The sequence below is a fragment of the Phalacrocorax carbo genome, chromosome 14, assembly GCF_963921805.1.
Source record: "Phalacrocorax carbo chromosome 14, bPhaCar2.1, whole genome shotgun sequence".
NCBI classification, from domain to species: Eukaryota; Metazoa; Chordata; class Aves; order Suliformes; family Phalacrocoracidae; genus Phalacrocorax; species Phalacrocorax carbo.
Genome location: NC_087526.1, coordinates 16,086,410 through 16,111,184, shown reverse-complemented (window position 1 = coordinate 16,111,184; position 24,775 = coordinate 16,086,410). Strand labels below are relative to the sequence as shown.

General features: G+C 51.6%; 1 protein-coding gene across 2 annotated transcripts; it reads right to left on the bottom strand.

The window, feature by feature from the left end:
* Positions 1–6,199: 6,199 nt before the first annotated feature.
* Positions 6,200–24,018, bottom strand: MAP1LC3A (microtubule associated protein 1 light chain 3 alpha). Of its 2 annotated transcripts, none has more exons than XM_064465023.1 (4): positions 23,873–24,018; positions 14,342–14,397; positions 7,968–8,074; positions 6,200–7,450 (listed from the first exon to the last, which is right to left on the bottom strand). In XM_064465023.1, the coding sequence occupies exons 1-4, from the start codon at positions 23,910–23,912 to the stop codon at positions 7,288–7,290; spliced, it is 366 nt and encodes a 121-aa protein (XP_064321093.1). In that variant the 5' UTR covers positions 23,913–24,018; the 3' UTR covers positions 6,200–7,287. The 2 variants fall into 2 exon arrangements, with proteins under 2 accessions (XP_064321093.1, XP_064321092.1); XM_064465022.1 differs by lacking the exon at positions 6,200–7,450 and adding an exon at positions 7,457–7,713.
* Positions 24,019–24,775: the final 757 nt, after the last annotated feature.

Genomic DNA, 24,775 nt, shown 5'->3' with positions numbered 1-24,775 from the left:
GTGACAACGCTGTGATGCGACAATGCCCCGTGGCTCTATATAGCCGCTCGCTGGGAGCCTCTGGAGCGAGCGGAGTCAGCGCGGGGTCGCAGCTCCACGAGAGCTCTTGGAAGGAGCCGCGGAGCGCCGTCTCACTGCTGGCGTCCGAAAGGCAGACGCACTGCCAAGTACACTGGGAGAGAGGAGAGAGGTGAGGAGCAGGGCCGACGGAGAGGGCTCAGCCGGGGAGCCCCGGGTGTGGCAGGGCTGCTCTGGGGCCTTGGCACGTGCCCTTTCTTGCAAGTGCCATGCAGGAGGCTTCTTGAGCTGGCACCTGAGTGTCTCTGTCTTCCTAGCTCGGGCATAGGAGACAGCACCTGGGAGAAGGAGCTACTGGGCTGATGGACCCCAGGCTGCTGGACCTCCCCCTCGGGGTCAAAATCCCTGTGTTGCCCGGCTCCAAGCCTGTCTTCTGCAGGGCAAAGCTGGGGGAAAAGGTAAACGAAGCGGAAAGGGGTAGAAAAGCTCTCCTCTTTTACGGGGTCCCCGTCATTCAGAGAAGGGGCGGCCTTGTGGCCACCTGCTCTACAGCGGGAGCTGCAGCCCTTCAGTCGCACAGGGCTGGGGAGGCGGGGGAGCGCGTGGCTCCGTGGAGCCAAGGGGAAGGAGGACTTGCCCCATAGCAGTGCTCCAGGCTGGCCAGAGCTGGATGGAGAGGAGTCTTCCAGCTACCTTTAACTTTGCACAAGCACAGCTTGGCACCTCTGGGGAGCAGCGCAATCCTGTTTTGCAACAAGGGTGAATTGCCTGAGGAAAAGGCATGGCTGTAGGCAACATTGCAGCTCAGCTCCTTACAGGTGCAGCACGGGGTGCAACCCTCTCACCCCCGCAGTAAACAGCTCCTTGTCTGCCTCCAGCACCGGTAGAGATAGCCACCGGACAGGGGTGTGTAGGCAGAGGCCGCCTTCTCCGCTGGAGAGATTCTGATGTAGCGAGAGCTCTCCTCTGGGTGGGAAGCAAGCCAGGGATTAGCCTGTACCTCGGAGCTTTGGAAATGCCGGCCTGTGTGTGTGAGGAGCTCGGAAGCGCGTTCGTCTCCGCTGCTCTCTCCTGACCTGGAGTTCATCCTCTGGAACATCTCCCTTACAGCTTCAGCGGCCCTCATGCTATTTTGACCTGGGAGATCCCTACGGTCGCCGACTGCCCACAGAGTACAACAGCCTGCACGACCCCCATCTCCGGGCCTACCACAAACGCAAAGACAACCTGCGGAGGCTGAAGAGAGGGGGTTTCGTCACCAGCGATGGCAAGGTAGGTTTGGACGTCGTCGGGCCGATAAAAACGGTTCCCTCCGAGCGGGGTTCCCCGAGCGCAGAGGGAGCGCGTGCAGAGGAGCAGCCCCCCTCCCGCTGGGTTTGGGCTGTTTCGGGGAAGGCAGCCTGCTGCCAGTAGCTGGCTTGACAGCGCTCGGGCGATTTCTGCCCTCGTCTCTCCGTAGGTGGTTTGCACTCTGAAGGAGTTCAACGAGTACAGGCAGTATCTGACCGGACTCAAGCTGGAGGCAGAGTACGTGTTCAGGCGAGAGGAGGTAGGCAAAGCGCAGTGTTGGCGGACACCTGTCAGCGGCACGGTGCCGGGGGCTGGGGCTTGGCTCGCGGCATCTCGGGGGGGCGCTCAGTGCAGGAGAGACGAGGGCTGTGCTTGTGGGCCGGGCGTGGTGCCGGGGAAAGGGCTAGCCGGCTTGGAGCTGAGCCAGCACAGGGTGCTGGGGTGGGCACAGGCAGGAAGGTCATGTGCGAGCCCACGTTGTCCTGAGGGAACCCTTCTCTTCTGCCCTCGCCGCGTGGCTGAAGCAGAGCTCTGGCCTGGGCCCGCGCGAAGCCTCAGCACGCAGGGGCGGGAGCGCTTGTCCGGGCAACGGCGAGCCACAACCCGGTGTCACCTTGCAGGAAAGGCTTCGGCAACGCCTGGCCACCTTAAAGGATGCCCACAAACCGCTGGGGACAATCGACGCTTCGTGCCTGCTGGAGCAGCTGCGGCAGCCTCAAAGACCATCTTGCCCACCTCCACCCGCGAGCAGAAAGATCTCCCTGAAATCGGGGCACTGCAGGAGGCTGAAAGCAGCTTTGGACGAAGGCCAAACCTGCTCCCAACCTGAGCTGGGACAGGAAGGTGCCGAGCTGCCCAGGAGGGTCAGTAGCAGTGCTGACTCCGGCAAGCAGCCCAACCGCGCTGCAGATGCTGCATACGCTGTGTGCCCACACTGCTCCAGGAAGCCCATCCCTCCGGCGGGTTCAAAGCCCCCTGCCCGGGCAGGAGCACAGCGCAGACCAGTGCGCGTAAAGCTCGTGCAAGGCGAGCCCCAGCGGCCCATGCAGAAACGAGGGTGCTAGCTGGCAGGCTTGTGGACACTGTCCTGAGGAGGTGTGTGGCAGGAGAGGTGTAGAGCCCCTGGGCAGCTCCACCAGGCAGCACACACAGACCTTACGCCCTTGTGCTCGCAATAAACAGTTCACTCCCAAGTGCTTGCTTGTGCCTACCTCCGTTCAAGCCAGCCCAGGCTGTGTCTGGGCATTTTCCCTGCGGCAATCTCCCTCGTCTTTTTCCCTCCTGCGGCCTCCGTCACGCTAAGACCCGATTTTAGCAGGAATCTTAACCACGGAGGCGAGAAGTAGCCAGCATTTTTGCCTTGTTTAGCAAGCTTTGCTGCCAGGCTAGCGGAGGGGACGGGTCCCGTTCTAGGAGGCCTGGCTTTCACCTTCTGTGAGGGACAATGTTGGCCTTTCTCCTTGAGATCCTTTTTCCAGGGCCCTTTCTCCTCAGGCCGAGCTCCCCCAGAAGCTCTGCACAAATAGGTGCTGTCGCTGCGCCTGGGATGGGCGGTGGCCTCTCCACGCGGGGCCCGCTCTGCCGCATGTCGTTTGGGTCTGGTCTGTCCTGAGCGGGGAGGCAGGTATGTTGTGGAGGCCCAGAATGGTGCACGGGAGCAGGTTCCCGTGAGCAGCCCGTGCCAGGGCTCAGCCAGAGGGGAGCGGCGGGAGCAACCCCCTCTCGAACGGGAGCTCACTACCCTGCTGTGCCGCACACGGGCTTGGCCTTGGACGGTCTCCCATGGAGCATCCCCTGGGGAAGGGAGGCCTTCGGTCCCACAAGGAGACAAGGCCGAGGGTTGACAGTTGACATTCAAACGCTAACTGCTCGGCGGTGGAAATTTGTGACCGAGGAACGATCCGGCACGGAGGGCAAGGAGGCCCCACTGCGAGAAGGGGTTAACCTGGCTGGAAGCAGGGGTGCCAGAGACAGCAGGACTCCCTGCAAGGGAGTGCAGTTTCCCTGGGTGATTAGAAACAGCCTCGGCACTGTCTTGTAGCCATCCTGGAACGGAAGCTCTCAGGGGCCACCTCTGACTGGCCAGCAGAGCTGCTCTGGGAGATGGGCCCACGGCCCAGCTGAGGTGCCCCAGGCAAACCGCTCAAACTGCTCACGGGGTGGGCGCTGGTGCAAGGGGAGGGAAGGAACCTGCTTGTGACGCATCATTGCCGACTCCAGGTAGAGCCGCTCTGCCCAATGCATTGTTTGGGTTTTTTGTTTAGCTTGGGTGTTTTTCGTATTCAAGCACAAACGTGGGTTTAGTTTGCCTCGAGGGGTGCCGTAAAAATGCCCCAGTAGCAGGAAACAGAGCCCGGCCTACCCACAGAACCTCTCGAGCCTTCCCACAGGAACTGCTATGTATCGGAGGCTGTGAGCAGTGGCTCGAGGTAAGGCGTGAGCTCCCTCAGTCTCTCTCTCCACCCCGGCCTCTTTCCCGGGACAATGCCAGCCCTTCAGGATCACCAGCACTTGTCCCCACACCTCCACAGCCAGCCCCTCTCTCCCCCAGGCTAAAGGCGTCCTTCTCTCCTGGCTGGCCAAACCAGAGGTCCCTCCTGTTCCCTGGCAAGATGGTGAGAAAGAGAGTCTAGGTCCAGTACTGTGATATCCTGGAACTTTGCAGGGGAAGACTCTCCACTAGAGACCTGCAGCCATTCCAGACATCTTTTAGAAGGCAGGGCATGGAAGAAGGGTAAGGATCGTGTATGGAAATCTCAACATGAGCTGGCAATGTGTACTCATAGCCCAAAACGACAACTGTATTCTGGGCTGTACCATAAGTGTCATGGCCCGGATGTTGAGGGAGGTGACTCTCCCCATCTACTCTGTGTGTTGAGTCTTCACCTGGAGTGCTGCATCCAGCTGTGGAGTCCTTAGCACAGGAAAGACATTGATCTGTTGGAGTGGGTGCAGAGGAGGGACACCACTCCTAGGAGGAAAGGCTGATAGAGTTGGGGTTTTTCAGCCTGGAGAAGAGAAGGCTTGGGAGTGATCTAATTGCGGCCTTTCAGTAAGGAACTTCTTAGAAATATGGAGATAGATGTTTTTAGCTGCTTCTGTAGCAATATGACAATTGGTAATGTTTTTAAACTAACAGAATGTAGATTCAGGCTAGATAAAAGGAAGATTTTTACAATGAGGGTGGTGAGACACTGGGAACAGGTTGCCCAGAGAGGTGGTTGATGCTCCGTCTCTGGAAATGTTCAACAGCAAATTGAACAGGGCTCTGAGCAACCTGATCTAGTCAGAATAGAATAGAAGCATCTAGGCTGGAAAAAACCTTTAGGATCATCAAGTCCAACCATTAACCTAACACTGCCAAGTCCACCATGTCTCCAAGAACTACATCTACGCATCTTTTAAATAACTCCTGGGATGGTAATTCAACCACTTCCCTGGCCAGCATCCTCCAGTGCTTGACAAGCCTTTTGGTGAAGAAATTTTTCCTAATATCCAATCTAAACCTCCCTGGTACAACTCGAGGCCATTTCCTCTTGTCCTATCACTAGTAACTTGGGAGAAGAGACCAACACCCATCTTGCTACAACCTCATTTCAGGTAGTTGTAGAGCGTGATGAGGTCTCCTCTTTTTCAGACTAAACAACCCCAGTTCCCTCTGCCGTTCCTCATGACTTGTGCTCTAAAATGTTGAAGGTGTCCCTGCTCATTTCAGGGGAGTTGGACTAGATGACCTTTAAAGGGCTCTTCCAACCAAAACTATTCTATGATTCTATGAAGATATGCCAACACAGGTAGTGCTGTTTTGCCTTTCCTATATCTCTGCCTTTTGAAAGCATAAGTTCACTGGCTGAGGTCACATGTAGCAGGGAGCCATAGTGGTGAAAGCAATCCTCATGTCTCCAGGTGACTGCATTCATGTGAAGAGTGGGACACCTCAGCTCCACTACTATACCCCATCAAGGGCTCCAGCCCACTCTGTCCAGGCACATCTGCTACGTTTACCAACTCCCACAGGGAGAAGCCTCAGCAGGTCTGACACTGATGTGGGGCCACTAAACCAAGGCACAGCCCCATCACCTGCAGGAGCTCATCCCACAGGGAAGCAGATGGGAGCGGACCTTAGCTCAGGGACTAGAGTGTAAATACTGTGAGGCTGGTGCTTAACAAGGGGTAACCCCCATTGCTGCTCCAGCTGCCAGAACCAGTGGGGCACCTGTTCTCACCTATACTCTGCTGGGTGCTGTGCTTCCAGCTGGCTTCTCACCCTTCTTCTTCAGTGCTGACCCACCTGTGTGCACTCTGCTGGCTCTGTCCCTTACACCAGCTCCTTTCCTGTACAAAAGATTCCCTGCAGGTGCAGGACAAGAGAGTCAGCTGCAAGTCAGGCAAACAGTATCTAAACCCTTCTCTGCTGGGGAGTGAGAAGGAAGTAGAGCAAGCTGAGGGGCAGAGAAACACACTGAAATGCTAAATGGCCATCAGCCCCCCCCTTTGGTTGGAAAACAGTTTTGACTGAGTGCTCAGGGAGACTTCCTGCACTGCTCAATGTTTCCTTTAAAAGCAGAGACTTTGCAAATGCCTTCCACTCCAATTTTTTTTCTTCCCAGATGAGGAAACTTGGTCACAGGACAAGAGACTTAGCTAACACTATGTCACAGGTAGGGGAAGGATAACCATGTTTCCCACATCACCACCCAGTTCTCTGCCCTCTAAACTGAGCTTCCAACTTTGCCTCAGCCCTGACCAGCTGCTTCTGCCATAGCTTGGACTAACCAGCTCCAAATCCTGGCAGGCATACAATGCACCCGTGAACATGGGGAATATGTGTCACTCTTACTTGATACTAGGGACATTAACACAGACAAATGAGATGGGAACAGAACATTCCTACAAGACACGACTTAAATTTATGTTTATTTTATATATAGATATATATACACACACACCTTTGTATAGATTAAACTGGGTGGGATTTTATCATATACTTTTTTTGGTATAATACATGAGAAACAGGAACAGGAACATAGCAAATATAAATCAGTACATTCCTTAAGCAACCTCTTAGCCACACTGAGACTGAAAAATTGCATGCAATGGGGTGACAAAGAGAAGAAAATTGATTTTATTTTAAAAAAATACAATCTAGGTACAGCTGTCAACAGATGAGCAGCACTATATATGGCAAACCTGTATAAATTAAAAGTAAATTCCACTCTGACATCTACTATGCTTTGAAGTGCAAAGAAGTCTGACTTATTTACCTACGGAATACAGGAAAGACTGCCCACTTTCCCTGTTCCAATCAGTCCCCCCCCCAAAAAAAAACCAAAAAACCAACAAACCCCAACAAAAAAACACGCACAAAAACAAAACCACAACAAAAAAAACCCCAAAACCACCAAACAAAAAAAACAATAAAATAAATCTAAAGGATATACATTATCCACAGTCCTACAGAGACGCCTAAATCTACTCAGTAGCACCAAGAATCTGGTATGGGTATAATTAAAATCAGTGAAAACTCAGGAGCAATGGTAACATTTGTTTGCTGCTTTTGCAGACCTCCTGTCCTTTATTAGTGTCTTGGAGGAGCGACGGCTCTCCCTGTGCTGAAAGTGAAGGCGACAGCATCTTGTCGGCTGCACACACACACACAGAGCACAGTGAGAGCAGCTGAAGGTTACACGAAGGGGACTGGATGGGCAGCCGAGGCCCAACGTGTGTGCGTGGGTGTCTGTACCTATGCGCGCACGTGGGTATGTGTGTGGAGGGAGTGGGACTAATCTACACAGAGGTGAAGGGTTCTGCAAGTCCGACACGCCATAAGCCTCTTTGGTGACAGGGTGATGGGAAGGGGAGGGAGAGAAAGGGTCAGCACAGTTCCCCTCTTGTGAGCCCCTGGTTGTGTTGTCTTCCAAGGCCAGGAGGCTGTGCGCCACAGTTCATCTGTCTCCAGATGCCACCTCTCAGGAAGTCTCAGTATCCAAAGGTCTCCTGGGAAGCATAGACCATGTAGAGGAAGCCATCCTCATCTTTCTCCTGCTCGTAGATCTCCGAGATGGGGGTAGACACACTCACCATGCTGTGCTGGTTCACCAGCAGGAAGAAAGCCTGGGTGGGATTCAGCTGCAAGCGACGCCTGTGGAGCAAGGGCAGGAGGGCCTGCGTCAACCCCTCTGGGGTAGGCACTGTGACAGCAAGTTCTACCTCTCTCCAGCAATGCTGTTCACATGGGGCCAGGTCTGCACAGCCAGGACTTCCTCCCACACGCTCAGGACATGATGTCCATGAGCCCAGCTGAGCTGCTTGGGGTTCCAAGGCCTCCTGAGTTGGGACTCTGCAAAGCTGCTTGCTCCAAGTGCTGCTGGCAAGGGCAAAGCAGAGCCACCTCTTCCATCTGAGCTGAAGGATGAAAGGAGGGGATTGGAGTCCCCCTCATCAGCTCATGGAGTGTCCCTATGAGGGAGAGGTGAGGGTCCTTCACCAGATGCTAAGAACCTACCCGCCTCAGCACCTGCAAACAGTCTGTACCACAACACAAGGACTCTGTTGCTGTGGTTGTCATGTCCCCATCCCCACCCTCAGCAGCTGCCTCCACCTCACCCCCACCCCACAGGACAGGTTCACAGCATGCCATTTGGGGCCACCCCACTCACCGGATTATTTTGACCAATTCACTCATGTTGACATGGTCTGGGACAAGGAACTTGGTCTTGTCCAGCACTGGCAGCTGTTTCTCCCCTTTATAGCGTTCAATGATGACCTGGGGAAAGTCAATGGTAGGGTTAGCCACAGTTTACAGTGCCCAAGCACTAGCCCCAAGGTCCAACACAAATAAAACTAGCACAAGTGGAGAAGTTGAGGTAAGGCCCCACTTTGCTTCACCCTCACAGGAGAACAAAAAAAAAATAATGGACATGAGGAGTAACCATCAGGTTGGCTGCAGACAGCTCTTCAGCAGATAGTCCAGGCAATCAGCCTGGGCCAGGCAGTGGAGAGTATCCAAGATAAGTGAACTAAAGCATCAATTGCTCTGCTGGCTGAGAAACAGTAGGCATTAGTGGATTGATTTAGCTACCTCCCCCAGCATGCAGGAGATCTGGAAGAGTAGTAAAGTGTATTTTAACGTCACTTTCAGACTGACCAAAACCACAGGTTTTGCTGGCTTGAGCTAAGGACTAAACTCATGGTGTGTAGAAAGAGACATTTTCCTTCCCTGTTGTGCCACAACTCTGGGCTGCTGCTGTTCAGCATCACCCTTGCTTGCTCTGGGAGACCTGCAGCTATTCCCCAAAAAGCAGTTTATAGAAATCACTGCAAAGCCACCCAAGGCATTCCTTCAGAAAGGGGGAGTTTGGACTGACACTGACTCCAAAAAGGATCAGAAACCCATGGCCACTTCTCCCGTGTGCCACCACAACTGTGCAGTGAGCTGCCCAGGCTCTTTAGCACAGTGCCACCGTGGGGACAGCCCAACCTGTCCTCCCCTGCAAGAGGTTCTTCTTGGGAAAGCTCTTACCACACCTACATTCTGAAATGGCTAAACACTAATTTCTGTTCAGTTTTCCTGCTATTATAATTAATTAATTTCTTCTGTTAAAGGGTGTCTGCTGACACCTGTAATTGCTATTCTAAACCAGCTGGGAAATGTACTATTTGTATTCTAAGAAACAAGGTGGTACATAGTTAAAGTAAGCAATGATAGTACTTACAAAGCTCAATACGCTCCCATTACACACTCTGACTCTCACATCTCTCCAGTACCTAGCTGTTTTCTCCACAGAAAAACACTTGTATACTAATAAGTTCATCGTCCTTGCTGAGTTGAGACCAAACGCGCTTTTTCACTATAAGGCAAGGAGTTCCCATAAATCATTTTCTTACGTCTTTTCAAAAAATATACAGGAGACTGAAAATGCCTTTGGACAGTGGAGGGACAGAGCAAAATGCAGAGATCATGATCCCCAGAAGATGGCTCTGTGGAGCCAAAAGGATCAGGCGAACCTCTGGGAACACTGATTTGCCTTTTCCTCAATCATTTGTTGACACAGCAGCCTCCATCAGCAGCAGCAATGTAACTCCTGCTGCCTGTCTACACAAAGCCAAATCAGACGCTCTGGTTGGGATGCTGTGGCATCACCAGTGAGCTGGGAATGTCTGACGAGTTTCCCAGACTTCAGGGCTTCTCTTGAGGCCCACCGGGATGGGCCAAGCTATGTTGCAGGCAGTTCCTGATGAGGGAGGGGTGTGAGGTGCCTTGGTGAGAGCTCTGCACCTAATTGCCCTCTGAAGAGCCCATCCTGGACAAAGCTCACACAAGGGGAACCCGGGAGCCCGAGGGCCAGACAAGCAGCATATGAAGGCCCCCAGGAGACCACCCATGTATTCTCACGCTGGCCACGTCTCCTCCTGATACTGAGCAAGAGTGCCAGGGGAAAAAGACCAGGGAAAGCCCCGTACTGCTCATTTGGCCCCTTTTGCAAGATGGGGACCTGATGAAAGAACAATTTTCTGCAACAGACTAAATCACGCATCAGGATGCCCCTTAGCAACCTCCTAATGTATCTTCCTCCCTCCAGGAGGACAGAGGAAGGACAAAGACAAGCAGAACCATCCTACTGTGTTTAATCTGAGTCTTACTTGGACAGATGTGTATTTTGGCTTTAGGGAGATGAATAGTCTCAAGGGGCTGGACACTCACAACAGCAACATACAGGGATGCTGCTCTGGCCACTGGGAAACACAGAGGCAACAGTGGGACCTCGAGTTTTTAATAGTAGTTTGCACAAAGGGGCAGGTACACAGCAACTGTTTGTGCATATACCTTTACACACAGAGAGGGCCCTGTACACCTGGACTATGCCTCATTTCTCAGTTACATCTAGCAAGAACAGAGGCAGACATCTCTATCGGCCAGTTCCATCCCACAAAGAAAAGCTTCTCAAGTTAGTCCAAGAATGGGCCAAGAAGGATGTCCTAGCTGTTAAAGCAGCAGCTGCCTTGTGTCCTGAGCAGACAGAGGGCCTGTCATGTAGAACAGGTTCAAGAATTTGTTTCCAGAACACGAGCTGCTATTTAGGTAACCCAGCTATGGCAACAGGTGGCCAATGGACAAAACATTCTTGCCTAGCTTTGGAGGGAAATGCATGATCAAATGCTAATGTTACATCTCTGTGGCCACAGGGCTTGTACACAAAGCCACCTCCCTTCCCATATCCTCTTCCAAGCTGTGGCTTCAGGCCAGTGGGTTCCTCAGTGTGGGACACCCACTCTTGCAGCGGGAACCCACCACAGATCTCACTGCAGAAAGAGTATGAGCTGGGCACAGGTGGAAACGCTTAGGGCAGAGCCTGGGGTCCTGGTCCCACCACAGAAGGGGCTTGGGCAGCATTTATAAACTCAACACTTATTCTGGGGCCAGCCTGAAGAGGTGGAAAGGGATTTTGGTAGGGAATGGGGCCAGATCTGGCAGCCTGACAGAGGCAAGGCTGCCACCACTCCATGTCCCCAGGTCCAACCAGCAGCAAGGCTAAGAAGGTATTCCCAGCAGGCACGCAGACACAAATGCATATAGGGAACATTCATGGCCAGCCACAGAGATCAACACGACATGCAGAGCTCTCACACGAACACAGACAGCATCAACAGCCTCATCCTGTCCCCCTCTGGCTGAGCAGGCTGGAGGTCCTTTAGTGGGAATATACAGAGTAAACCTCCTCAGTCTCAGTCCAAAAGGTGCTCTGATGTTGATCCATCTTGAGCTGTGTCAGCCCTGGACACTGGGTCTGCAGCTCCCTGGAACAGCCCTCACAGAAGCCCAGAGAAGGTTCTCCCTTCCTCCAAGTCTGTAATTTGGGTTTCCATCCACCACTGTGCCAGGGTAGGGCATTATTTGGGCTTGCTCACCTGCCACTGCTTCTCCATGCTCCACTGTGGGTATGCAGATGAACTTTTTATCACATAACATAACAGAGATCTCTCTGCATGGCCCTAACACACCCTCACAACCTTCCTATCAGCACGAGAGGTGGCTCTCCCCTAACCCACCATCTGCAGCAGTACAGCCTGTGACTCACTAGGCCTCACTGAATTTAGCATTACAGTGCTTTGGGAAATGGTTTTCTCCCATCACTGCCCAGCAACACTGTTCCCCAGTGATTTTTTACTCTCCACGGCTCACTGGAGCTGGCTTAAAGCTTGCAGCTGCTCCTCAACAGGCCCCAGTTCAATGGGCTCTGGAAAGAGAGCGCTGGGGCCGACAGCAAGTGAGGGTGATGGGCAGGCATAAGCTCGGTCTATCCTCTAGCAGGGCAGAATTCTCAGCAGATTTCTAAAGCATCTGCTGAGGCTCTGGATGGAGGTCCCAGTGAGAAGGCAGGAAGCTCTCTGCTTAGTCTGACTGCCTGAGGAGGAGCCACCCCACAGGTGCCTGCAAGGGGTAGCTGGAGGCTCCTTCTCAGCAGGGCAAAGCATGAGCAGCAACTCACTGCCAACACAACCATGCCCTTCTCAGTAAGAGCTGTGTATTCCTGTGGTCAGCACTTTTTACTATGGGAGTACAGCCAGCTTTGGGGAGTGCAGAGTCAGCAAAGGAGCCCCTGGCATGAAGTGGATAGGGAAATAATGGGGAGCCCCTAGCTCCTGCCTATCTCTTTATTACATGTGCCAGTGACACGTGATTTCCTTTCAAACACAAGCAGAGAACTCCACCTCAGGCAAAGTCCAGGTTATCTATTGCTTTGTCTCTCTCTGACCCCAACAGAGACAACACCAGCTCTCTCCCCACTCAGTTCCCCACAGGTGCATGTGCACAGCCCCTTCCTCAGCCTCCGCTGGAAGTACCCTCAGGGAAACAGGAGAGAAATGCCTTTCCCTGGGCACGAAGCCAGGCCATGCACTCTACAAATCCTCCTGGCCCTCTGTCAAAGCAAAAGGGGACTCACCCAAGGTCTCTGAATGAAAACTGGAGATGAAAGAAGAGGGCAGCAGCTGTAGCACAGCTTGCTGTGATTTCTGCCAGCAATAATGGTGTGATGTGGGCCATCTTCTCCCTAAGTGCCCCAGGCTGTGGGCTCAAACCCCTTTGCTAATTCCAAGTGCCTCTCCAGGGAAGCCAGTCACTCAGCAAACACAGCTCCTGTCTTTCACAGAAGACCAAGACCTTCTACAGCCAATTTGCCTGCACTGCACTGCTCAGACCCACAGCTCTGCCCCATACAATGCTCTGTTTTGCAGTGCAAATGCTCACAGCCCTAGCATGAAAGCTACATACAGTGACTTGCAGGAACTTTGCTATGTAAAAAAGAAGAGAAAGTATCAAACTTGGTTTCAGGGTCTAATTGGGACCAGGCCTTCAGAGATACCAGTGACACAAACACAGCTGGACTGCCCAAAGCCCTCAACACCCTTCTCTCCTCCTGATTCTTTTTACTGCTCCAGCAAAACTTGCAACTAAACGTATCCTCCCCTGTTGTGTCAGTCAGCACACGAAAGCAAAGCAGCTGAGCGTTTAGCCGAGTTCCTCATCCTCTCACAGTGCTGGCACTCAGGACACTATCAACAACAATAAAGCAGTGAACAAAGATGTCACTGGAGCAGGTGTGGGAGGGATCAGGTCTCTGCCATGGCTAAACCTCCCCGCACACACACAGTTCCCCAGACAACCACACCAATGGCCAGGTCCTGATGACACAGAGGCCTTCTCCTGGGGCACGTGGTGTTTGGCCCAAACACAAAGAGCACTCCAGTCATGCAAGCTCTCCCACCATGTTTCAGTAATGCCGGTAAAATTCTGTACAAGGATGCAGAGTTCTGGCTCCTTCTGTTCATTTCCCAGGCAACACATATTTGTGTACAGGCAGTTGATATAGCCATGTGTGTATATTTTTTCTTACAACTCATTTCTAGCCTGTCCTTATTGCTAGAGCCTTAAAGCACTGTAATTAGCTCTGCCACACCTCTGGAGAAATGCAGAGCCTGCCTAATGCCAGGAAAACCACATTAAAAGCAGCGGTCAATAAATGTACAGATGATATAGAATACTGGTAATTCAGTGTCCTGCAAGGGGCAAGTCCTGCTCTGCTGAGCTGACAGCATGTGGGCACCACAGTGGCAATGGAAGAGAAGGAAGAGAAGAAATTCTTTTTGCTAGAAGATGCTGTGCTAAAATCCACAGAAGAGAGAAGCAGGAGTGGGCTAATATGTACCAAGAGCAGTTTGAGACATTAACCATCAAAGGCTAAATACTGAGAGACTGTATGCAATTTTAAGAGAAGGCTGATGTTCACCCAACACAGAGAGAGCTGAACTAGGCAACACGTCCCATTTCTTGGTCTTACGTGCTATGGTATTGCAAATATTAATACAAGCAAGATCTGAGTACATTATTTCTCTGCATTCTCCATCTTCTCAGGACAAGAAGCAAATACTCAGCTAGGATATCAAAAGCACCCTCAGAGCCAAAGACAAGACAGCATATTAGGTCTGACACAGGCAGGAAGTACTAGAGGCAATCCATGAAGTCTCACCTAGATATGTCAGCAACAGGTGCTGGGAAAGCACAGAACAGGTGTGACTGGCTGTGGTATGAATCACCCTAACAGAGTCTCTTTGCTTTCAGCACAGCGAAGATCATCTCACACATCTTTCTCTGGGCAGATGCACAGAAATCCTTACCAGGTTATTGAGGAAAAGTCAGGTAGCTACTGCAACAACAACAACAACAACAGGCCATTTCCAAGTTTTTTCCTGCTGCATTAGCTTGGAAGTAGATCTGAGATCAAATCAGTTCTTTGCTTCTAATTAGGCATGAAGCTTAAGAGAAAGACTGTAATTTTGCACTGCTGAGAATGTGGTCTACTATTGAGCAGCTGGCATGCACAAGGCACTGGAGGCTTAGAGAGACCATCCTGTGTTGATTCTGGGGGGCAAAGTTTTGTAACCTCCGTGGCTGGCTGGTGGAGGCTATCCAGCAGCATGGAGGGGTCATGAGAACAAAGTCTAATGCAGAAGAGCGACAATGATAACTTACCGGGATTTTGTTTGGATGTTGCTCTCGGATCTGCTGTACTTCTTTACAACGATCGGCTGGAAAAAAAAGGAGTAAAGAAATGAAGTTAGAAATGTCTGGCTGTGCTAGCTCAGGCAAAAACGAGGTAACCAGGTAATGAGGTTTGTGTGCAAGCCACAAAATGACAAAGAGGGACATTGCAAAAGAAAAATTCTGTTCATCAGGCCTTTTCTGAATATCTTGCAGCAGTGAGGTAGTCAGCCAGATGTCAGCTTCAGTGACTGACCCTTCATGGCTTCCTACCACCCCAGTCATCCCCCAATGCAGGGACAGACTATCCTGCCCAGTAAAACTGGGCAACACACATGGAAACCAAATTACTTAAATGAGACCAGAAGGATTACAGAACTGTATTCCTAAATCTACCTTAAGCAAATGCAGCTCACGACCATCAGTGCCGGGCACCAGCACAGATTTAGGGTCTCAGCTCTGGAAGTTCAGGCTCTTTGTGCATCCTGTCTGCTTCCCCAGAGGGGATGATTCTCCAGCTGGGGCTGGGTTTTAGCCATTTCCTTCTGCCTGTTGTGCACTTCTAAGCACTATCTGGCACAGTGCCTCAGTCCAAAAGAGATACACCCTTGCCAAGGAGGACTCCTTCACTGTCACAGATCTACATAGTAGCTACAACAGCTGTTGGCCCAACAGAAGGTATTTCTAGACCTGTCGTGGAAACAGGAAGAAAAATGTAAGCAAGGAGATGACCCACTGACACAACAGGCTGCACATAAAAGCTTGTATGCTCTTTGAGCTTACAGGAGAATTTCAATCCCCCTCACTGCTTTACCAGAGGGCCCTCCACTTTCCACAATTCAAAGCAGCGGAAAGGAGCTCTTCCTGGGATGCTACAGACCTACACTCCTCCTGGCATTACGATTACTCTGGGAAGTGCTTCATGTCCTGCAATGGCCCATCTGAGGTGCTCCGGGGAAGCAGTTTCATGGATCACAGTAGGTAAGCCAGGGGGTGAAGGCCAACAACTAACGACTGCTTAGAAATGCAAGATCTGCGATCACAGGATCTGCCACGGGATCATCCTGTCACACACACAATCGCTGGTGTAGCACCTGCTTCAAGCCCGACTCCCCTGACCTGCTTCATGCAGCCCCAGTTTGTCATGACCCACCAGGATCATGCAGGGCAGGATAAGAAACTGTGTTCAAGTGTTTTCTCTTCCCACAAGCGTTGGGCATTTCTCCTCTAATCACTCAGTAAAACCTTATTATTTATAAAGTGAATTTGGCTAGATGCTACTTTGGGAAGAGACTGAAGTTTCTTTAGAGGCCACAAGACTGCAAAATCACCAGATGACAGAAGCTTTTGAGCACCATTTCTCTGATAGGGAAGTATCCCTCTGCTAAAAATTGCTAGATCTTTCTTCTGCAGGACTCCACGGGCTAGCAAGACAGAGCAAGATTATTTGGATTTAATGAAAAATTTGGGCATATTTGTTCTGGGTTTCATGACTGACTGTGTAGTTCCTCATGTTTCATTTTCACCCTTTCTAATGCTCCAGGGCATCCACAGTCATCCTTGTGATATAGGCAAGTTTTCCCCGAGGTCCCAATCTGCAAGGAGTTACACAAAAATCAGCATTTTACATGATGCTGGTACAGCAATGCCTCTTCAGGACTGCTGAAGGACACAGTGACAAGAAGCACCCAGCACACAAGCACCTGACGCATAGCACCCAATTTGAGCAGCTAGCCAGAAGCGAGTGCTCCCCCTTCTGCAAAGCTCTGCTCCCACGTGTTCACTGTGTACAAGCTTCAGCAGGACAGAACATCTGAAAGGCTGGAGATGCAGAGCATGGGTGGACAACACTTACCAGCATAAGTACTTCAGGCAGCTTTACTGCAGTCAACTCAGACTTGCTGGGTATTAACAGAGCCTGAAAAAAGCTATGCGCCCTCATGGCTAGCTAGTTTTTCTAGCTTCAGTATCCCCCTACCCTGCATCTCTCTCCATAGTAGTAGATGGCCACACGGATGAACTTCCTAGACATTATGCATTTCCCTGTAGGGTCACAGAACTGTTTGCACAGGAAGCCCCAACAATGCAGGTAATTATGAGAAGGGTCTGCAAAGCAATTCACTGAAGGCAAAATTGCACTCTTTGCATGTTACCCTGGCTAGTAATGTAGATAGTCTCAGAGGATCTGACTAGTCTGGGCTGCATGTGCCAAAGGGCAGCCATACAAACTTTTTGCCCTCTGGAAGCATCACCACCTTCACTTCCACAAAGGACACAGAGGACACATCTTCCACAAAGGACTCATCTTTTTACACTGAAAAAGATGCCCCTCAGAGAACAGGACAGTACATCATCTATCCACATCAGTGTCTCAGGTTCCCACCCCTGAAACCGCAGCACTTTGTCCCCAAGGGGTACAAACTGCAGGTGCCTCAGACAGAGGCAGGCCAGGCTGCTGCTGCAGCTCATTTCTTCCAGGTCTTGCTGACTCCTACAGTCAGCAGGAATTAAGGGCACAAGCCACCAGTGATAAAGCTCTCAACTAGCCTCAAGTCTGGTGCACCATAGTGGCAGCTCCCCTGTGCCACTCTTTAAGACCTGCCTTGCGCCCAGAACCTGGTCCCTCAGGCCAGATGGGCCCAGGGCTTTTGCAGCCTTTCTAATCTCAGAGGACCCTGTGGGAGGTGGCTGATCTGCAGGTTACTGCAATATAACAGCAGGTGCTGCTTTGCTCCAGGAGCTGGTGGATCCCTTCAGCAGGTACGTGTGATTGCAACTACAAGCACCTAAAGCACTGCACTTCTTCCTCTGCCCAGGAGATGCCCATTTCAGAAACTTCATTCAGGAAGGCAGTTGGGAGCAAAGCTACCTAAGCTGTGTTCAGGTGCCTGAAGATTCAGGCAGAAGTTTCCAGGATATCTGAAGCTATGCTAAGGAGCATACTCAGTCCCATCCTAGCCTTGAAGATCGAACAAAGTAGGTTTGGGAATCAGAAGCTATCCTGCATCAAACCCTGCACAAGGGTAATTTATGTGCGCACAATAGTTCAGGTGCTAGAGATCTCCTGCAAGAAATAGGGTATGGTCACCCACAGCCTCCTCAGCCTAGATTGGGAGCTAGAGGTTGATCCTGCGTCTCGTGAAAGCATCTTCAACATCACACAGCAAGGAATTACTATAAATACCACCTTTAATTTAATGCATATGTAGTCTAATTTAAGTAACAGGATTAAAGAGAAAACCATTAAAGGGCACCTCAGAGAGACACCAATGGAGATGCCAGCCTGGCGCCCAAGGTCACACCACGTATGGCACTGCAGACAGGTGCGCTCCCTCCACCCTTCACCAGCGGTGTCTGCACTCACATTTCACACAGGACAGGTCTGATTTTACAAGTCTTGTTCTTCTCCTGCAGCTCTCCCAAATTATAGCTATGCTAATTGGGGTTAAGGCTTTCCCCTTTTCTGTAGCACCTGACTATAGTTAATCCTAGCCTGTATGCAAAGCAAACCAGAACTATTTACACAACCAGTCCATATCTACTTTTTTCCCCTCTGGCTCCTCCTCATTGCAAGGAGAAGCAAAACAGCACACCTGATTTCAGCAGCTCAGGGACTCCAAGCAAGAAGTGATGAAGGGGCTACAGCCAGCTGTTGTTTTGAAGGAGCTGAGCAAAGATTAATGAACTGCACCCAGACGGAAGAGCACCATCTCTGCTCCCAGGCATGGGCACTGCACATCTGCCATGAGGGAAGCTGGGCTTCTCCCCAGTGCCAGGATGTGAGAGCTCAAGATGGTAGCAAGATAAAAAGCACACACTTTTTATTGGTTATTCCTAGCAAAGTTTCACTGCTAGGGCCTATTGAAAGACAGGAGTGTTTTTGTAGCATTGCATGTGCCAGGAAAATTGCCTATATCTCCTCCAACTGCTGTTTCAACTGTTAAGTACCAACAGCAAAGCTTGCAAATTGCCCAAAACACCAGAATCTCAGCTGTTTTCTTCACTGAGATCCTTCCCAAGCTGCTCTCCCAAAGATGTGGGCACACAAAGTATCCCAGAGCAATGCAGGATGAGATCGTTATGACAGCTGAGCAGTACAAAATTCTAAGACAGACTCTCCAAACATTAACCTTTTTTATCAGCAGTGTCCAGAAACCCTGGCTATGGGAGACAGGTCTCTGCTGTGCTGGGTGCTGTGCAGACACAGGATGAAAGGACAGTCCTGGATGCAGAAAAGCTTAATCAGACAAAAGATACAGATGGTGGAACAGGAGGGAAACATGGTAAGTTCTCCAACAGGGCAGTTGTATAACACACAGCATTCTTCAGGAGACACTAGACAAACACTGGTCAGGCACTGGTGCTACCTCAGGGCAGCGGATGGACTCTGTGACCAGCCCTGCTGCCTGTCACCAACAGGAATGCTGTTAAGAAAACAGCACTAGGAAAAAACACCGACCTGGGAATGTCATCAATGTGCTACCAGGTCAACAGCTCCTGAGCTGAACAAGGCCTGTGTGTGGAAAACAAAGCAGAGAGTAGAAATTCAGCCATGAGCTACCGCTTCTCCCTGTGGTCCCACGTCCCAGGGCTCTAGATGCAGCTGCCCACAGCATGGGGGGAGTGTACAGACATCCCTGCGGCTTTCTCACTGCCATCCACAAGACGCTCTGCCAGCCAGCACGAGGGTGGAGCTGCCTCAGATCTGAAGCAGACGCAAAAATGAACATGTTTCTTCAAGAAGCTGCTGTGTCAGTCCCAGGGCAGAGGGCTGCTAGAATGTGGCCCTCTCTCCAAGAGATTTTCTGCAAGAAGAGGAGGAATTGGATGGTTTGAAATCAGGGTATGTCTGGGATGAGCTGACAACTGCTGAAGATACGGGCAAGTTATGCAGGTCATTCCAGACGAACATCAGTAGCTATTTTTGTAATATCACACTACCCTAAGGCCAGACACCTCTAACAACCAGGAAATACACCCCTCCCACATATGTGTCATGGCTCACACAGCTGACCTGACCTGTCCTTGCTGAATGCTGGAGAGCTCATTCTCAGGCCAGCAGCAGTGCAGGAGGAGCAAGAGGAGACTCCACATCCATGAAAGGAGGCCAGCCACACCCTGGAAAAGCTGTCCTCACTAATAAAAAGGGGTTTTGTCCGAGGCTACACAGGACAGCAGCATTGCAGAAACTTGACAGCGATTCTGCTTGTTAGCTGTATTTTACTTCTGTCTGCAAAGCTGGGGGGCTTCGGACAGAACAAATGACCCAGGACCAAAACTACACTGTTTTGAATTTATTGTCTGATAGAAAGTGTGTCTCTGCAACATGGTGTTGGTAGAGCCTGATGCTCTACTGTCACAGGAAGATAGTACCAACATGAATGTGGAGCAACTGATGACCTGTCTGCTTGACTATCCATGTTGTTGTTACAGCTTCATTACATGATGTGTAATGTCTGGAAGGATTTTTGAGTGCCTGACTCCTGGAGCCCTGTGACTGCAGAAGGATCTCAGCAGTCTGGTTCATTTGCACAAGTTCCCTATCTTCCTGGCTCCAGAGTAGAGCTTGAAAATGGATTTTAAAAGACAAACAGGAACCACCTTCTTTTTTTTTTAGCAGTTTCAAAATTTAACTGAGTATGATTTTGAACCTGGCTCCAGGGATGAGTACTTGTATCTGGCAAATCCACGATAAGGGCTCAGCTCGTGACCACGCAGAGCCACACAACAACTGTAAAGACTAAATTCATGTCAAGACATGGGTTCTCTGGTTGCACATGTCACCCCTGCCGCGGGCCATGCAGGATGAGCAGCAGACCTCCATCATTCAAACAGCTTAAAACAGGGCTTCCAACTCACTACACCTCCTGAACATAGGGGTAAAATGGGCAATACTCTCTGTGCCATGTCTGGATGGCATACAGAGTACTTGCATCAGAGTTCCAGATAAGGAACTGGGGTTTTTTGCTCAACATTTAATGACAGTTTCACTAGACTTGGAAAAAGAATGGCAAGTTCCCTCCATACGAGCTGTCAGGACGCTGCCCTCTGCAAGAGCTTCCCCTCTAGCTTTTGTTTGACCTTTTCTTCCAGCTTGACAACCATCACAATTATAAGCCTCCAAGACAGCACAAATGCACTGAAATTTCGCAGAACACTTCAAATTGCTCAAAGAACTAGCACTCTTGACAGAACTGTATTTTAATGCGGAACACCACACACGTGCATGCACAAAGAGAATTTGCACAGCCTGGGTCATTGCTATTTGTGCACAAACATGCCTGGACGCGCGCAGAATTGAAGGGCCTATTTGGGGAGACGTGCTGGACACAAGCGCCTTGAATTTATTCTTTCATTTTCTCTCACAGCCTATTTCCAAACTGCCTTCTGAAGACAAAAGGGAACAAACAACTACGTGACAAGCACGGGCTGGTGCGCAAGACAGACAATTCATCCACTCTTGGTCTTTCAACTGGTATGAGTGAGGCTGGCTTACGCTAGACAAGTCCCCAGAGAAGGCTGCGCTTCACCTTTCCCCAGAGCCAAGAGGAGAGGGAATTCAGCTTGACACACTGACTTTATCTGCTGCTGCCTTTACTCTGAAGGGAAATGGCTTCCCAGAACTAAAGGCAGATTGCCCAGGGGACTGAACTGGGATGGGAATACTTAGTCCAGAGAGGCTGAGGCCAAACCTCTATGTCTGTCACCTAGTCAGGGGCTCCAGCTGACCAACAGGACACACACATATGTGTTTTCCTGTGAAGTACCTCCATTTCAGCAGGATGCTGGGGTATGAGGCCAACTTACTTTCAATTAGGCAACTGGTCTAGGTTTAAGGTCCATGTCTGTAACTGCACTGGTCATGCACTGCATTGAAAACAAAGCCTGAAGCCTGTTGGCAGCCTTGCAGCAACAGAGCAGCCAATTCAAAACAACCACTTCAGGAACAGCGGGAGGTGTGAGCACTACCCACTGCACCGAAGAACTTTCGCTCTTTATGGGAAGTGCAACAGTGTCATCAGGCTGCCGCACACTCTCGCTACAGCCAGGCCACCCTGTTCCTTTCACACAGACCACAGCTTTGTTCTGGGAATTGTTTTGGACTCCTACAATGGATCTGACTACACAGAAGACAGCTGCCTCAGTGCCTACAGTCGGGTTCAGCACATGAAAGCAGAGGGTTACTATCTGATTTTACCCCCATGCACCCAGACCAAAGATGCTCTGCCGCAGACATGCCAAGGACCAGGCAGGTCACCAAGCATCACCCTCTCACCACTGATGGTGCATTAGATCATGGGAGAAATCAGTGCTCGGTGCCCTCAGTGTACCTTGGCTTAAACCCCTGGCATTTCCCAACAAGTCCCTTTTTCAAGTCCTCAACAATGATGAATAGAAATCCAGAAATTTTATTCAGGATAGACACAAGACAAAGCAGATGAACAAGCAGAAGAAATTAATGGAAAAACAAATCCCAAAAGTACAAGAATTGAGGAAAACAGAATCTTCAGCAAGGGGCAGCAGACCAAGACCTAAGGAAGCCACTTGTCATGAAACTGGAGCCTGGGTGCAGTCATATTCCTGACTCTGCATTTTCTCTGATGGTTTTTTTTTTTAAACTCTTCCACTTCTGTAAAGTTTTGAAGCCTTAAAAATTAAGCCATTCTGAGGGTACAGTGTCACTGGTGATGTTTTCCATCAATACTGCATTGTAAACAATTGCTTCCTGTTCCTGCTGTGTAATGATTCAAAGACAAAAACAAGCTGTATCTACTTTCTCCAACCCAACGATTCCAGCCCTGACCCAAAGCAACTGCGTGGGCTGCCAGGCCTCCTCCTCCCTCCCCTCCTCCTGGCTGAGCTCTGCAGAGCAGTCAGCTGAGAGAGCAAAATGCCAGAGGAAAGTACACAGAAACAAGGAGCACTTGCAGTTGCCAGCACCAAACTCCCTCACCCCCCTCTTTCCCTTCTGGGCTATTTTAATCCTGCTTTCTTTCTACTACTCTGAGCCTTGGATCTTGTTTTCCTTCTGGCTCATACAAAGTCTGAGCAATCTGCAATGGCGAGCGAGACTCCTCCTGACTATAATAAGCTGATTCTCACCAGCTGAACAGTAGGAGTTACTAAGGGTTTGATTTAGGACTTTAATGCTCTTCATACATAGCTTAGGAGACCAGGGCACTCAGACTTCATTTTGTTCTTGTTTGTGCGTGTTCTCTTGGCTTGGTCGCTGTGGCAGGAGAAGCCTGAGTAAGCACTCAAGGCTGTGCCAATAAATTACCAAATATTTACAGTTTCCGAGAGAGCAGTGAGGGGTTAGAATAGCAGTTCAGTAGGAAAAGCTCCAATTTTAAAACTCACATAAGAAACACACCCTCACCTGTGTTTGGTCAGTATCTGACACAAAACAAGGCCTTGTTTGGCATGAATACACCGATTTCAGCATTATTCAGGCAGTAAAGCTCAACCGATACCACCCCTCAGAACATAACCTCCCAAAACATGCACCTTTCCCAATACCAGCTGGCAAACGTCAAGACAAACAGCAGTTGATGTTTCACCTGATTTCACTATCAAGGCTGACAATCAAATCTAGTACCTTCTCTGGTAACCTCCTTGTCATTGGCGTCTTCCCACCACATAAATTTAACAAAGGGATGAGTCTGATGTGAGCATTAACTCTTCTGGGTCTCAGGAACAATCAGAGGGGGCGATTCAAATTCTTGCAACAACTACATCACTGCCAACATGATGAGGCGCATAGATAGTTATTTTCAGAGATCATTGTCCTCTGACAATCAAACATGTAAAGACTGGACGCAGGGCAAGAGCAAAACAAGGATATTTACCTCATGGCTACGCGTGCCCTGCAGATTTCAGAGCCCCTTGCAGTGGCCACCCCACCCCAGTCAGCCCGAAGGAGGCGTTGGATCCACAAGCCCTGACAGGAGGGCAACGGCTCAGCGAACGCCGCGCGCGGCTTCCTCGAGCTCAACTGCGGCAACTGCCCTCCCGACCGCGCTCGCGCTGGGCTAACCTCTCATCCACGCTCTAAGAAAGCGGAGGGTCACTGAACCAACACCTGGCAGGGTGCAACGGGGGTAACGACCGAAATTGATATAAAGCACACCTACGACGCTGCGGCTGGGATTACCGCTACTCGCGCCTCGGGGCTGAGGCGTTGCGGGGGGGCGGCCGGTCCCCGGGCGCAGACCCCCGGGCGGGTGCAGCCACGCTCCCAGCGCCCAACGACCCGCCACCTGCCCCCCCACGGCTGCCGGAGATCCCCGGCCCCCGCTGCGGGGCTCGGCGGGATGACTTCACCGCCCGTCCACACCCCTCCCCCCCACACACACACTTCCCCCCCACCCCCCCCTCCACACACACCTCACACAGCCCCCCGCGGCCCGGGCCCGCAGGGCCGAGCCCGACGGCGGCCCCGCAGCGGGGGCTTGGGGGGGGGGGCTGTCACCCCGAGGGTCAGCACGGCGGGGAGGACGCGGGATCTCCCGCCCGACTCACCGAAGGTGCGGCGCTGCTTGAAGGGCCGGTCGGAGGGCATGGCGGCCGGGAGAGCGGCGGGCACCTCCGTCTGGCGGCGCGGCCTGCGCTGGGGCTGCGGCGGAGCCCGGCGGTGACGTCAGCGCGGCACGCCCGGCGGGGGCGGGGCTTGGCCCCGCGGAGCATGGGGAGACTTACGGACGAAGAGGGGACGCCCGGCAGGGACGAGGGGGGGGACACACGACTGCGGGGAAAGAGTGGGGGCTGTTCGCGGGGGTCCCCTCGCACCCTCTCGGCCATGAGGAACGGCCTCCCCTTGCCCGCCGCTGTCAGCACCGACACGTCCTCACACAGGTCACGGAATCACAGGATGTCCTGAGTTGGAAGGGACCACAAGGACCATCGAGCCCAGCCCCTGTCCCTGCACAGGACACCCCAAATTCACACCGTGTCTCTGAGGGCCTTGGCCAAGGGCTTCTGGAATATCGCCAGGCTGGTGCCGTGATGCCTCCCTGGGGAGCCTGTGCCAGGGCTCCACCACCCTCTGGGGGAAGAGCCTTTCCCTAATGCCCAGCCTAACCCCCCCCCGGCACATCTCCCTGCCGTTCCCTCGGGGCCTGGCGTTGGGCACCAGAGAGCAGAGACCAGCCCTGCCCCTCCTCCTGCCCTCGGGAGGGGGCTGCAGACCATGATGAGGGCTGCCCTCGGCCTCCCCTGCTCCAAGCTGAACACACCAAGGGACTTTAGCTGCTCCTTGTATGGTTTCCCCTTTAAACCCTTCACCAACTTCATGGCCTCCTCGGGATCAGGACACATTCTAGTAACTTTGTATCTTTAATATACTGTGGTGCCCCAAACTGCCCACAGTACTTGAGGTGAGGCCGCACCCGTGCAGAGCAGAGCAGGAAGTAGAGCACAATAGAG

Coding starts and splice junctions, on each gene's coding strand:
- MAP1LC3A (XM_064465022.1), bottom strand. CDS start 23,912: ATGCCCTCCGACCGGCCCTTCAAGCAGCGCCGCACCTTCG. Junction 8,075..14,341: donor AACATCCAAACAAAATCCCG/GTAAGTTATCAT, acceptor GACTTTCCCCAG/GTCATCATTGAACGCTATAA. Junction 7,714..7,967: donor GAATTGGTCAAAATAATCCG/GTGAGTGGGGTG, acceptor TTCATCCTTCAG/CTCAGATGGAAGAGGTGGCT.